A 13,806-nucleotide genomic window follows, 5' to 3' on the forward strand; every position below is an offset into this window, starting at 1 on the left:
TTGGATCCTTATATACATGCACCTGGGTATCACGGCTCAGCAATTAGTCACAGGTCGTTGGCACTACTCGTGTCTATTTCTGCATAGAGAATGTCATGTCTGACACCATGACGGCGATTAGAGCAGCCTATGATGTGTTATTATTTACTGGTTTACAAAGTCGGATGAAAGGCATGACAAAGGAACTTACCAACGATAGATCAAAATTTTCAGCCACGATCACATCCAGCGTTAATCGTTTGTACAGCTCCGTCTGTGCTGGTACGCTTCTGATAAACCGACCAGTTGGGTCCTGACGCTTGTTTCTGTCGACGCTTTCTCGAATATGGACAACAATCCTGTCACCCAGCGAGACTATCCAGTTACAAAATAATGCATTCGAGGACCGAATATGCAGCGTGACCATTGCCTCAGCTTCCCCCTTCACATCTCGGGCTGCGGCATTGCGAAATGTCATGTCAAACCTATTGACCCAATAGGCATTCGTTCTCCGGGTATTTGCGATTTCTGAGGCTTTATCTCCGGCTTTGCTACTGCCATTGCTACCTGGTAATCGAATAATCCAGGGTCCCCGCTTGCGCCACGCGGGTGCCCAGATCTTTTCACATTCGAATAATGGAAGCCCTGAAGCGTCACGGATATCTCTCACGCCCTTTTTATCGTACTTGGGGCCACTGGCGGTAATGAGTGTTGTGTCGTCGCTATCAAACTTGACAACATACTCATCGATGGCCTTCGCGTCGTACCGCGGTTGGAGATACAGCCGACGCTCGAACTCGCTGATGTGCTCCGGTCGCAATGCTACCTCGAATGGAGCAGATTCGATTTTCCGATTAAAAGCCATAGTAATTAAGTGAAGGAACTGGCGAGGAACCACTAGATAGTATTCTGGAGCCTGGCGGGATTGCTCTTGTACATGGTAGAACTAAATTAATTTCAGGACAATTACGAGGAAATGGGGCGAAGTTCACAGGAAGAGGGCCTTCGGCCCTATGTATGTGAAGATCGGGGGCCAAATGAGATAAAACCAGGCCACGAGACACAATACTAGCCCCACATTAAACTTCTCAGGTCAAATCGGGTCGATTTGATTCATTTTGCCGGAAGGGTTTACTCGAAGATACTAGTAGTGACGTCAGATAATTGACATGAGAACAAAGTATTGGTGTTGCTTGAATAGAACTTGAAATCCAAAAATAATAAAAAACTCAAGATTATCTCCTGCCAAATTTTAATAAGAAATAAAATAAAAAAAATACAATGAATGTATGACAGACGAGAGACAGGCTAGAGAATATCGAAAAATGAAAATAGTCAAGAGAGAAAGCATTGGTACAGATCGAAAATCAAAAGACGTGAGAGGTCAGGTCGAAAACCAGAGATAATTTTTTAAGGAATGGCCATTCCTGCTGGTTTCTGGTAGCCAACAAGCTCAGGTCGAGATCGAAGCTCTGCCTCCTTCTCCTCTTGAATGAGAGCACAGCAGCCGCAGAATGTCGACACGCAGCAATCACCACAACAAGAGCCCTCAATGCCATATTGTTGCCGCATCTCACCACGAGTGATGGTTTGCATGATCCACTGCACGGCACCGAAGCTGAGGAAACTCCATATGGCGCACTGTCAAGCAAGGTTAGCTTCATAATGTTACTAAATTTTATTGAAAGCTTACGGAGCCGTTGACATAGCTAAAGTTTTGTAGCTTTGGATCTGTGATTCTCGCTTGTGTTTTGCCATATGTAAGGCAAGGTAGACAGCAGCTTGTGAGACCTGGATCTTGTTAGACCGGCGCACTTGGGGTTCATGGGCCCGTAGAGACTCACAGAGTGTCCCTGGGGAACAACAGTCGAAAAGAGAATAGTTCCATTTCCGACTTTGCGTGATATTGGACGAGCCTGAGCACGCTTGGTGGTATGTGGGAGGGTCACTCGGCCAAGCCCTATATACCTTCTGCGTTTGATCGGCCATTTGGTAGTGAATTCCTGACGAACAGTAGTGCGTAACTCGGCCTCGGTCTCGATCCCAGGAATTTGGAGAAGTAGAAATGCGAGGGGAGAATGCTTCCAGGCTTTTCCATCTTATTATATATTGAGGGCAATCAGCTATTTAGAAATAATTCATTAGCGGTCAGAAGAGAGAATCCGAATTTCTTGGATCATAGTACAGAATCTCCATTAGGAAGGGCGTATTCGTTTGATTGCGGTCAATCATTCCCAGCAAAGACCTCGAAGTGGGGATGTTGTGAGGCTGTCTCCACTTGCTCTGCTCCGAGGCCCACAAATAGCTCCAGAGCGCCTTCCATTGATGACTCGTGTGTTTGCTTATTTGCTTGTCTAACCATAAGGGTAAATTTCGGGGTGTTTGCCACTCTTTTTTTTTTAATAAAAAGGGGTCTGGTGGAGAAGGTTTAAGAAAGAAACCCAGTTTCGGGTGAACTTCATGTTTCGGTGAAATCGCCGTATAATCTACTTCATGTGCCAACTATGCAGGCTTTGAACAGCTGTTGTTTCATTCAAATGCTGATTATGTTGAATAGCTGCCACGACCGAATTATAAATAATACATAATATGACCACTGTCCACCAATCTCCAACGCTTCTGGAAGTTCAAGCTCCTTCTCCATAATTGACTTGTCTCTGTAACTGGGCTCAGAATACACATTGAAGGCCACGGTGCTTGTGGACTTTCATTATTGGCGCATTAGACTCATTGAAGCTATTTTGTGTTCTGCTTTGTGCATGTCCTCATATGATACTTTGACCTTTCCGATGGTATAAAGCTAATTCGACTGGGGAGATCCAGTCGATCTAAGTCTATCGAGAGGCCATTCCAGATATGATAGATGAGGCTGCTCCAAATAACGCGCGCTTCCCTGCACGATATGCAAGGGCCACCCTCGAATAAACCAAACGAAGTCAAGCTCCTTCAACAGTACTGCAAAATAGGAGAACAGTAATAGTGCAACCGGTTGTTTTTGTTGCATTTCATGGACAAAGGCATCGGGAAGCAAATATAGCCAACTGAATATCTGAGGCCATAACTCTGAATTTTCAATAGATGCAGGGCCGCCATGTATAGAATTATAGCGTGATTGAAGCAAGTCAAACACATCGAGGTAGGTGGAATGACGAGGGTGGGATGACGGGAATGTGTCCAATATGAAAACTTTCAGCGAATTCAGTGGTTCCGAATAATGCTTTGTGGAACATCCCTTGTACTCTGTTGAAACACTCGGTGAAGAATTAGGAACCGGTACCAATTCTTCCTGCGAAGATCGGGATGTTCCTGGCCCTTCATGAGGATGCACCTCCGAGATATTCGTTGAGATTCCCAGGTTATTACTGGCCTCTCGGATTGATCGCATACCCGTAAAAAGGCAAAGTCCTGGTGTATCGTCGTCGTCGCGAAAAGCCAAATACTCCCTAGGTTGAGGACCTCGAGCAAGGGAACAGATGAAAATAAACACAGACGCCACATAGAGTATGTGGCAGTTATCTTGGTGTAAATGAGGGTCTGTCGCCGCAACCTCGGTAACAGCAATGCTTAAATGTCGTTCAGCCTCAACTAAATAGTCCAAATCGGGCAGCAGAAGGAGGTGCACACCATATTGTGGTGACATTCGCTTGAGATGAAAACCCGAGACCGCCAGCAGCAAATGCAACACATAATGGACCGAAAAGCCAAGGCGAAGAAGCTGATCTGGTATATAAGGTCTGAGATCATCTGACGAAAGACAGTGATGAAATAAAACCATATCAGTTGCCGTGAACTTGAATGGGGGTCTCGCCATGGCGGTTTCTGGGTGGGTGGACGGAGATTGCTGCATCAAAGATGACGTTGCAGTAGCCCCACCATGAGCTCTCCTAGGAACAGTAAAGCCGGAAGTGGATGCAGAGATGAAAGTATATCCATTGACATCTATATGTTGTTCGCTCGAACCAGGTGCCACGGTATTCCTTGGTGTTGAGGGCGTGGAACTAGCACGCTGAGTGACTGAGCCATAGTTGCATTTGATAAAATGGCGGATACAATTGGTGCATTCCGGCTCAGCCTCGTCACACTAGAAGAAAATGGCCAAATAAGCGTCAAGTCCAGCCGTAATCCGTAATACGATGCCAATGCCATTAGTGACCAACCTTGATGCGCCGTTTCTTACAATTCGCACACCCGCGGCGGGATTTGGTATGAGATCGACGAGATCTCGTTTTGGCGTATATGCTTGTCTTGAAGTCCATATTGATTCAGAGAAAGCAAGGAAATATTCGAGAAAGACTGATCTCAAAATATGAAAATCTCCGGCTCGTGGCAAGGGGCAAGGGACCAGGGGTTCAAGTCTGATATCTCCAAAAAATCCCCGACCATTGATGGGTATAATGAAATTTGCATCTCGGTGCCTACTAGAAGTCATATACCATACAGGGAGTAGTATAATACTGATAATAGAGTAGTTCTAGTATAGTATAGTATAGATCTTTCAACCACTTAAGGTTTCCCTGCGTTGCAACCATAGTCAACTCGAAGTACTTAGGGAGTATACTAGTACTATAATTGTGCTAGTTATATATAGTACTACTCATACTATCATGATACTACTAGTACTAGTATGCTACAATATCACTCGCTTGGACATACTACGTTAGTAATGATCGTATATACTACTAGTACTAGTATAGTTACTCTACCTAGGTATGTACTAACTAACTCAGGCTGCCGCGGCAGTCTCGGCGACCTCCGCGGAACTTCACTTGCTTTTTCCCCGCCAAATCACGGGTTTCTTTCCACTCCGTCTTCACCCCTCCACATTCCTCCAGTCCTCCGGTCCTCCAATCCTCCTTGGATTCTCCAACTCGATGACCCCCATCGAGGATACCTGCACCTCCTTGCGGGCGCAGATCTCCGCCACAGAAGCCCACCTCGCCGGGCTCAAGCGCGACCTCGCCGACGCCGAGAAAGTCGCGCTGAGCACGCGCCCCACCAGCGATCATGAGAATGCGCCCAATGGCACTGACACCGACACCGGTCGGTGGCCACTACTCAAGGAGGAATATAAGCGATATGGTCGGCAGATGATTGTATCTCAGCTTGGTCTGGAAGGTGAGAGACGGAGACGCGCTGCCCAGTGGATGGTGACGGATGACTGACACTGCGCTTCTGTAAACAGGTCAACTCAAACTGCGATCTGCGAGGGTTCTCCTCGTGGGAGCTGGTGGTTTGGGATGTCCTGCTGCCCAATACCTCGCTGGTGCAGGCGTGGGCACCATCGGCCTGATTGACGGCGACACCGTCGAGAGTTCGAATCTTCATCGCCAGGTGCTTCACCGGACGAAGAATGTCGGGAAGTACAAGGTGGATAGCGCCATTGAGGCACTGAGGGAGTGAGTGGGCAACCATTTTCCTGGTCGCATATCCCACGCCATACACCATATCTTCTAACACTTCTACTCTGCAATAGCCTCAACCCCCATCCGACGTACATCCCTCATCGAACACACCTCACCCCCGAAGACGCCCCTGCGATCTTTGCCAACTATGACTACATTCTCGATTGCACCGATAATCCGGCGACGCGATACCTGATCTCCGACACGGCCGTGCTACTCGGCAAGACGTTGGTGTCTGCATCTGCGTTAAGAACCGAGGGCCAGTTGATGGTACTGAACAACCCGCCTCGACCACCAGGAGATCCAGAAGGAGGCCCATGTTATCGATGTGTCTTCCCTAAGCCACCGCCAGCGGACAGTGTTGTCAGCTGTGCAGACGGGGGAATATTAGGACCCGTGGTCGGTACAATGGGAGTTCTACAAGCGTTGGAAGCCATCAAGGTGATCACGGCGCCATCCCCAGATAGCTCGAGCTCGACACCAAAACGCGAATCGCCGTCGCTCCTGATCTTCTCCACATACTCCAATCCTCAATTCCGCTCTATTCGCTTGCGCGCCCGCCGGGCCAACTGTGCTGTCTGCTCGGGCGATGCCTCGGTGACCTTGGACACGATCAAATCCGGATCCACCGACTATGTGTTTTTCTGTGGCTCAGCGACTCTTCCATCTTTGCTGGCGCCCAGTGAACGTATCTCACCGGAGGCATACCGCGAAAAGCACTCGCCGTCCACCAACATAGATAAATCCATTATGATTGATGTGCGCGACAAGGCACAATTTGGTATTTGCAGTCTGGAAAATAGCATCAATGTTCCCATCGGCGATATCCTTGCTTCAAGGGCGAAGCCTGCGAGCTTGAACCAAGGTCCCGACAATACTTCCCAGCCTGAACTGCCCTCCTGGGTCCCCACCGAGCTCACCTCGTCCGAGTCCAAAGACCCCATCTATGTGGTGTGTCGGCTCGGCAATGACTCCCAAATCGCCGTTCAGAAGTTGAAGGAATTAGGACTGGACCAGAATGGACAACGATACATTGGAGATATCCAAGGTGGATTTCGGGCATGGCGGGAGCAGGTCGACCCGGACTGGCCGGAGTACTGAAGCAGAAGATCTCGGGGAGACAGTTTCATGTAGCTTCACATTATCTAGATCGAGGACAGATCTGCCTGCACCCCCACGACATGAGTCATTTCGCAGACCAGAAATCGGCCATGTGGGAACTCTGCAGAGCGTGGTAGCATTTCCAACCCCCGGGTAAATGTGGTAAAAGTGGTCGAGATCCACTCTCTGTCACTCCATTCCACTTTATTCCACTCAATCCCGCCATGCCAGCGCTTCGACCTTCTCGGGACCCTTTCGGAGACCCGATCGGGCAAACGGGGTTACCGGGACGGGGTCAACGGGGTTAAGATGGTTGAGATGGTCAAAGGTGGTCAACATGATCAACATGAGGTCCAGGCCGAATATTCTGATTACCCGAGTTCCCGAAGTACCCTGTCCCTGCTATAACAGCAGATATCCTGAATATTATTGGATATCATTGGATGAGTGTCAATTTTATACTTCTTCTCTTCCCCGCAGGCCTTACATAAGGGTCCCCCCACCATCACTCGTACTAGAACAGCTAGTGCTGGCGTGATTCCATAGCATCATTCGCCAATTCATTCTTATTTATTCAGTTCCCCTCTTCTTCTTCTTCTCCTTTACCTCCACCTTTCTCTCAATCCCTATTTCCTAAACCCCTTCCTCACCCAAAATGACAGACCTCCCCGAAATGCAGTACCGCTTCCTCGGCCGCACCGGCTTGAAGGTCTCCGTCATTTCACTTGGTAGCTGGCTCACATACGGTGGTCATGTTGGAAATGGTCCGAGTCTCTTTCACCAATTGGCGCCAAGCAGCCCTTGTTCACTAGCTCATTCTCTCTTAGAAACCGCCTTCGACTGCGTTAAAGCTGCCTACGATGCCGGCGTCAACTTCTTCGACACTGCCGAAGTCTACTCCGGTGGACAGTCCGAGGTCGTTCTAGGACAAGCCATTAAGAAGTTTGGCTGGAAGCAGAATGACCTGGTCATTTCTACCAAGGTAGACCACTCTCGTTCTGAGCCATTGACTTACCTTCAGCAACTGACCAACATTCCTAGATCTACTGGGGCAAGGCAAATGCCGCCAACCCCGCCAAACCCCTCAATAACAACGGTCTGTCCCGAAAGCACATCATCGAGGGCATGAACTTGTCTCTGCAGCGATTAGATCTACCTTATGTGGATATTGTCTACGCTCATCGCCCAGACCGCGACACCCCCATGGAAGAGATCGTTCGTGGATTCAACTACCTAATCAACAACGGTAAGGCGTTCTACTGGGGTACCTCGGAGTGGTCTGCCAGCGAGATCTCCGATGCCTGGCGCATCGCTGATCGACTGGGTCTCATTGGTCCCGTTGTCGAACAGCCGCAGTATAACCTTCTTGTGCGCGAGCGCGTGGAGAAGGAGTACCGCTGGCTGTATGAGGCTCATGGGTTAGGCTTGACTACTTTCTCGCCTCTCAAGGGTGGTGTCTTGACGGGCAAGTATAATGATACTTCTGCGCCTCCGGCTGGCTCGAGACTTGCCGAGTCGGAGGACGGTTATGTGAAGAACCTGCGCACTACGGTTGGTGATGATACCTGGACGCGCCAGTTGAAGCAGGTGGCTGCGCTGAAGCCCGTGGCCGATGAGCTGGGTGTGTCGACGGCTCAGCTGTCATTGGCGTGGATTCTGAAGAATCCCAATATCTCTTCTATGATTACTGGTGCTTCGCGCCCGGAGCAAGTGTTGGATAACGTTCGTGCTCTGGCACTGGTGGACAAATTGACTGATGAGGTTATTGAGAAGATTGAAAATGCGGTGCAGAGTCAGCCGGCCGTTGAGGTCAGACGGTTTTAGATCAGGTGCTGATTAAATACTAGTATGATGCATGATGAATGAGAAATTAAAGCCTATAAAATTGCAAATTTCCAACAGTGATGAGGCAGCATAGTGGGATCACCCGAACTTGAACCCCTGATATCATTGTCATGATGGCAAAGGTGGACGTAGGATACTCGCCTGGTGTCTAGTTTGGCATATCCCATCCATGTACCTACCAGAAGTAATCCACTACTCAACACCGTGGATGCGATATTTGGCAATTGAAGATTTCAACATTCTTTGGTTAGTTTAATTGAATTTTAAAAATAAACAAAAAAGATTGTCCAAGTTGGAAGTTGATCAAACAGGACGTGCATCACATGACTCGTCACCGCATTGGAGAGCCTCCCCGGACTTTCGCACAACTTCTACTTCAACTTCACCCTGCACCCTTCCAGGACATTCTGGGAATCTCATGAATTGCTTGCGAACAACAGCTCGCTGTTTATTCACCATGGCATCTCCAATTCCCTCCTCCTCGCCCTTCACCCGCTCAGTCGTGGACTCCATGAGGAAGATGTACGTTGCCATTGGGTAGCTCGAGCTCTCCATAAAGCTTCTAACATTCAATTCTGACAGCTACCCCGAAGCGCTGGCTGATAAGAGTTTTGATAACACTGGATGTAAGTCATTTTGATCGGCGTACAGGTAGAAACTGTACTAGTAGCTTCCACGACCTGCCTACCTTGGTCCATACTATTATCTTCATTGCTAACATGCCACTTGAACAGTGCTTCTCGAAGCTCCCTTTGACCCATCACGACGCCAGAAGAACTCGGTCCTCCTCGCCATCGACTTGACAACCGCCGTCGCCGATGAGGCGATCAAGCGTCGCGATTCAGCGATCGTGGCCTACCGTGAGACCATCCCTCTCTGCCTGCGAACCCTTCACGCAAAGCTGTTCAGGTCACTAACGCAAGCTTCATCTAGATCCGATCATCTTCCGCGGCCTGAAGGCTATCACCCTCGATGACACACAGCAACGATCACTCCTGCGATTGGCCCAACATGGAATCAGTGTCTACTCCCCGCATACCGCGGTTGATACTGTACCCGGAGGAATGGCGGATTGGCTTTGTGACGTGGTGACGGGTACCTTCCAACCCGTCGCGACTCAGACACATACTGCTTCTCAGAGCTGCAATTCAAAGTTATATTCGGTGCCTACCTACCCTCAAGCTCAAGCTGTACCCACTGCAGCATCGGCAGACGCATCCCAACAAATCCCCCATATCCGATCCACCATCCATCCATCTCCCGCAGCCTCAATCCCGGAAGGATTCGAGTCGGCTGGTGCGGGTCGCCTCGTCACATTTAACGAGGATCAACCTCTTACGACTCTGATTGACCACATTGGTCGCGGGGTCGGTCTTCCGGGGGTATTCCCATTGCGATCCCGCAATCGCAGTCGATTGACAACATTCGCATCCGTACCGTCGGTATGTGCCCCGGTTCAGGATCGGGAGTCCTCATGCGCGGGAATGATATGCCGGATCTTCTATTTACTGGTGAGATGAGCCATCATGAGACGTTGGCTGCGACGGAGCGTGGATCGGTGGTGATCTCCTTGGCCCACTCCAACTCCGAGCGTGGCTATCTCCGGGCTGTCATGCAAACCCATTTGCTACAGGAACTCTCGCGACAGTGGAAGTCCGACCGGGAGAGTGCCCTGCAGGCTCTTCACGATAGCGCGAAGCAGGGTGGATCAGCTATGTCCCCTTGCGCCGAAGCTTACCAGGATGGCGGCGTGGAGGTATCCGTTAGTGAGGCCGACCGTGATCCATATGGAATTATGGTGTGGCGGGGATAGGAATAAGGGGAATAATGGAAGAATACTAGAATACTGTACGGAGTATTCTTTGTCAAATAGATTCTTGGAAAATATACGAAACTTCTCTTACGGGCGGTTCAGGATTTCACGTGGGGCCGCAACGCCATCGCGGGGCAGATTTTTGGTCGCAACTTCAACTTGAACTTCGTTGGGATTTCATGCGTTGGTCGCCCACGTTTCTTTCCTCCTTCAAACCCTTTCGTCGCATCGAGTCACCGGCACAATTCGCGCGCAGAATGACTGCTCTTCCTTCTACATATGACGGTTTGTGTTCCTTGTGTTCCCCTACATGACACTGCCCCTCCCCGCCGAGATGTGACTGTCGATGCTGACCACTTCCATTCTCACCAGGGCCTGTCCCAATTGCTGTCATTGGCGGCACTGGACTTCGTGAACTGCCTGGTTTCACCCAAGTGGCCTCTCTGTCCATCAGCACTCCCTGGGGTGAACCCTCCTCGCCCATCACCATCCTGCACCACCAGTGCAAACACAATGAGAAGACTGTCGCCGTGGCTTTCTTAAGCCGTCACGGTGCTCATCACCAGATCGCCCCCCACGAAGTCCCCGCCCGCGCCAACATCGCCGCTCTGCGCTCCATCGGTGTCCGCAGCATCATCGCCTTCTCCGCTGTCGGCAGTCTGCAAGAGGCTATCAAGCCCCGCGACTTTGTGATCCCCGATCAGATCATCGACCGTACCAAGGGTGTCCGGCCCTGGACTTACTTCGAGGGTGGAATTGTTGCCCACGTTCCCTTCGGTGATCCCTTTGACGAGGGTATTGCCAAGATCGTGCGTGAGTGTGGACACAGTTTGGAGGGAGATGGGGTTGTCCTGCACGACCGTGGTACCGTTGTCTGCATGGGTAAGTTTTGACCTTTTTTTTTGACTCCGCCACCATCATGCGATTGACATGGAATCATGCCGTAAATATATGCTGACCTTCCCGCGTTTGCCTGATCCAGAGGGCCCGCAGTTCTCCACTCGTGCTGAGAGCAACATGTACCGCGCCTGGGGCGGTAGCGTGATCAACATGTCCGTTCTCCCCGAGGCCAAGCTCGCCCGTGAGGCCGAGATCGCCTACCAGATGATCTGTATGTCGACCGACTATGACTGCTGGCATGACTCGGCCGATGTTACCGTGGAGATGGTGATGGGTAACATGAAGGCGAACGCTGAAAATGCTCGTCGTTTCGTGACCGCCGTCCTGGATGCTCTCGCTGGACAGGAGCACACCGAGTTGGTTCAAGCCAAGCACCTTGCTGGGTCAATTAAGTTTGGCGTGAGCACACCACAGCCGCACTGGAGCCCTGAAGCCAAGAAGAAGCTGGACTGGCTGTTCCCAGGATACTTTTGAGTTATAGTGGAGTATAAAGGCCCCTCTCCATAGACTCTGTAGATACTAGCATTGTATTACGGAATAGAATCAACTCTAAGACGCTTTGACCGGTGAAAATCTCCCTCTTTCTCCTCTTTTGTCGTTCTTTTCTCTTCTAGATCATCTAGATAATCTCCTTCCCCCATCTTGTCCCATCTCTTCAACCAATGAATTCGTCGCCATTTGATGATCTTCTGCAAACAGCGCAAACCCGCCGGACGTTAAAGTCGTGCATCTCCCCACTTCACCGGATGATCCTACTTAATCTTCCATTCTTCCATTCTTCCATTTACATTTATTCAACATTTATTCTACACTTATTCTAAACTTCCTTTATTCCATAACCCAGCTGAAATAGGACCACCATCATGCGGAACAACTCCTGCCATCTCCCAAATGGCCTCACTTTCACCGTTACGCCAGTCTTTGGTGGGGTCACCTTCAAGTCCAATGATATGGGAGCCACTCATTCGAGTTTTCCTCCTGGTTGGACAGTCATGATTCACAGTGAAAAAGTCTCGGGCGTCTCTCCGGAACAGACGGGACAGGGATCAGAAGGATCAGAGAATCGACATCCCACCGACGACAAGAATGATGACGATGACGACAACAAGACCATCCGATTCACAACCCCCACTTTGAATCGCGATCGTATCTACATCTCTTATATTGTCAATCCACCCTCCAGCGAGTTCAAGCCAGTCACTTCTCCCACCCGCCAAATTGCAATGATGCTCTGGGCGACACTCTGGTGGTACTTCCATGAACCCAAGCCTGATCCTCACCTTCAAACGGCGGCCTCCAGCTCGACCCCTCATTCTGGGCAGCCAAAGGGTGATTGGCGCGTCAATATTCGACGTGAGGGCATTTTCAAGGGCCGCAACCTTTTGCAGAAACTCGAGCGTATGGGCATTGTTTCAAACGAAGACTCATCCGTCGGATTCCAACCCGTTGAAACACGCGACTCAGCTAGCTGGTCGAAGATGTTCGTGAGCCAACGGACATTTTGGCAACTTGATCCGCGACTCTTCTTATTCACTCTGACTCCCCGTGGCTCCCCGCCATCCCCTTCTTTGACACCTTTCCAATCACGACCGGCTTCTCCACTGCGGGATTCCCTACCTCCAACCTCATTGCCCCCCGCTGAAGCCGCGTTTGGTACAGGCAATGCAGAGGTTTTCACTTCGGCTGGTCCTTTTACATCAGCTAGTCACTTGCCAACCTTTTACCCACCGGCACCAACTCAATATACTTTTACCAACGGGGTGCGCCATCCTATCCGTCCTAAGCCACCCCACCAAGGAGAGGTTTTCTATGTTCGCCACATCCCTAGCGTGGAACAATACCTCTCCTTGCGCATACCTTTCCTTCCAGCCACCAAGCCGACTCCAAGTGACAGTCGACCCACAACCCCAACCAGACCAGTCAGTGCTCAAGTCACCAGCGTGAAACAACACCTCTCCCAAAATTTGTCATCAGATCTTGACACTCTACATCGATGGATGAACGACCCCCGCGTGGAGGCTATGTGGGGGGTGGGCGGACCAAAGCCCGTCCAAGAAAAGTTTCTCCTAGACAATCTGTCCAGCCGCCACAGCTTCCCTGTCATTGGATGCTGGGACGGAAAACCTTTCGGGTACTTTGAGATTTACTGGGTCAAGGAAGATCCCCTTGGTCGACTTCTGGATCGAGTTGATAACTACGATCGGGGCATTCATGTTCTTGTTGGCGAACAGGAATTCCGTGGCGCCCACCGCGTTATCCTCTGGCTCACTGCTTTGGTACACCATTGCTTCTTGTCTGATATGCGCACTGAGGCGGTCGTTCTTGAACCGCGCGTGGATAATCTGAAACTCATCAATTATCTGCAACAAGTCGGATTTTATAAAGAGGGGGAAGTTAGTTTCCCGCACAAGCAATCTGCCGTGATGAAGATCAAGCGCGAATACTGGGATGCGCCCGCCATTTGAGGACTGGGGAAAACTGTCCCGATCTACGAGATTATGACGACTCATGATTCATGAAGCATTTGCATGTTTGATTCTTCATTATTGTACCTGTTCGATTTTTCTATCTTTTCTTTGCTTGAAATGTTGCATGGTGGTCGTTTTCTAGATTTGTTTCTGAGATTTCTACCTTGGGGATGGAATTAGTATAAATCTAACTTCTCAATAATAAGTCGTTATACCCGCTTCCCAGTCGCATCATTCCGCGATCGTAATTACTGATGAATCACGCAAACTCAGGCTTAACATAGATCGGTCCATACGC

General features: G+C 49.9%; 7 protein-coding genes across 7 annotated transcripts; 5 read left to right on the forward strand and 2 right to left on the reverse strand.

Annotated features, from left to right (window-relative positions):
- Positions 1 to 73: 73 nt before the first annotated feature.
- Positions 74 to 844, reverse strand: N7509_004457 (uncharacterized protein; the record flags this gene model as incomplete). The annotated part of the gene is made up of 2 exons (XM_056629094.1): positions 74 to 127; positions 191 to 844. The coding sequence occupies 2 exons, from the start codon at positions 842 to 844 to the stop codon at positions 74 to 76; spliced, it is 708 nt and encodes a 235-aa protein (XP_056491828.1).
- Positions 845 to 1,389: 545 nt separating this feature from the next.
- Positions 1,390 to 1,968, reverse strand: N7509_004458 (PLAC8 family protein; the record flags this gene model as incomplete). Its single annotated transcript, XM_056629095.1, has 2 exons — positions 1,390 to 1,597; positions 1,673 to 1,968. The coding sequence occupies 2 exons, from the start codon at positions 1,966 to 1,968 to the stop codon at positions 1,390 to 1,392; spliced, it is 504 nt and encodes a 167-aa protein (XP_056491829.1).
- A 2,882-nt stretch (positions 1,969 to 4,850) lies between these two features.
- N7509_004459 (HesA/MoeB/ThiF family protein) lies at positions 4,851 to 6,482 on the forward strand (the record flags this gene model as incomplete). Its single annotated transcript, XM_056629096.1, has 3 exons — positions 4,851 to 5,094; positions 5,162 to 5,375; positions 5,453 to 6,482. The coding sequence occupies 3 exons, from the start codon at positions 4,851 to 4,853 to the stop codon at positions 6,480 to 6,482; spliced, it is 1,488 nt and encodes a 495-aa protein (XP_056491830.1).
- A 655-nt stretch (positions 6,483 to 7,137) lies between these two features.
- Positions 7,138 to 8,306, forward strand: N7509_004460 (uncharacterized protein; the record flags this gene model as incomplete). Its single annotated transcript, XM_056629097.1, has 3 exons — positions 7,138 to 7,246; positions 7,310 to 7,464; positions 7,524 to 8,306. The coding sequence occupies 3 exons, from the start codon at positions 7,138 to 7,140 to the stop codon at positions 8,304 to 8,306; spliced, it is 1,047 nt and encodes a 348-aa protein (XP_056491831.1).
- Positions 8,307 to 8,784: 478 nt separating this feature from the next.
- Positions 8,785 to 11,033, forward strand: N7509_004461 (uncharacterized protein; the record flags this gene model as incomplete). Its single annotated transcript, XM_056629098.1, has 6 exons — positions 8,785 to 8,849; positions 8,910 to 8,953; positions 9,062 to 9,187; positions 9,261 to 9,769; positions 9,961 to 10,105; positions 10,513 to 11,033. 6 exons carry the CDS (start codon positions 8,785 to 8,787, stop codon positions 11,031 to 11,033), a joined length of 1,410 nt encoding a protein of 469 aa, XP_056491832.1.
- Positions 11,034 to 11,070: 37 nt separating this feature from the next.
- N7509_004462 (uncharacterized protein) lies at positions 11,071 to 11,514 on the forward strand (the record flags this gene model as incomplete). Its single annotated transcript, XM_056629099.1, has 1 exon — positions 11,071 to 11,514. One exon carries the CDS (start codon positions 11,071 to 11,073, stop codon positions 11,512 to 11,514), a length of 444 nt encoding a protein of 147 aa, XP_056491833.1.
- Positions 11,515 to 11,903: 389 nt separating this feature from the next.
- Positions 11,904 to 13,505, forward strand: N7509_004463 (GNAT family N-acetyltransferase; the record flags this gene model as incomplete). Its single annotated transcript, XM_056629100.1, has 1 exon — positions 11,904 to 13,505. One exon carries the CDS (start codon positions 11,904 to 11,906, stop codon positions 13,503 to 13,505), a length of 1,602 nt encoding a protein of 533 aa, XP_056491834.1.
- Between the last annotated feature and the right edge of the window lie 301 nt (positions 13,506 to 13,806).

This window comes from Penicillium cosmopolitanum (assembly GCF_028827165.1).
Source record: "Penicillium cosmopolitanum strain IBT 29677 chromosome Unknown utg000005l:1.0-4006212.0:1.0-4009387.0, whole genome shotgun sequence".
Classification (NCBI taxonomy): domain Eukaryota; kingdom Fungi; phylum Ascomycota; class Eurotiomycetes; order Eurotiales; family Aspergillaceae; genus Penicillium; species Penicillium cosmopolitanum.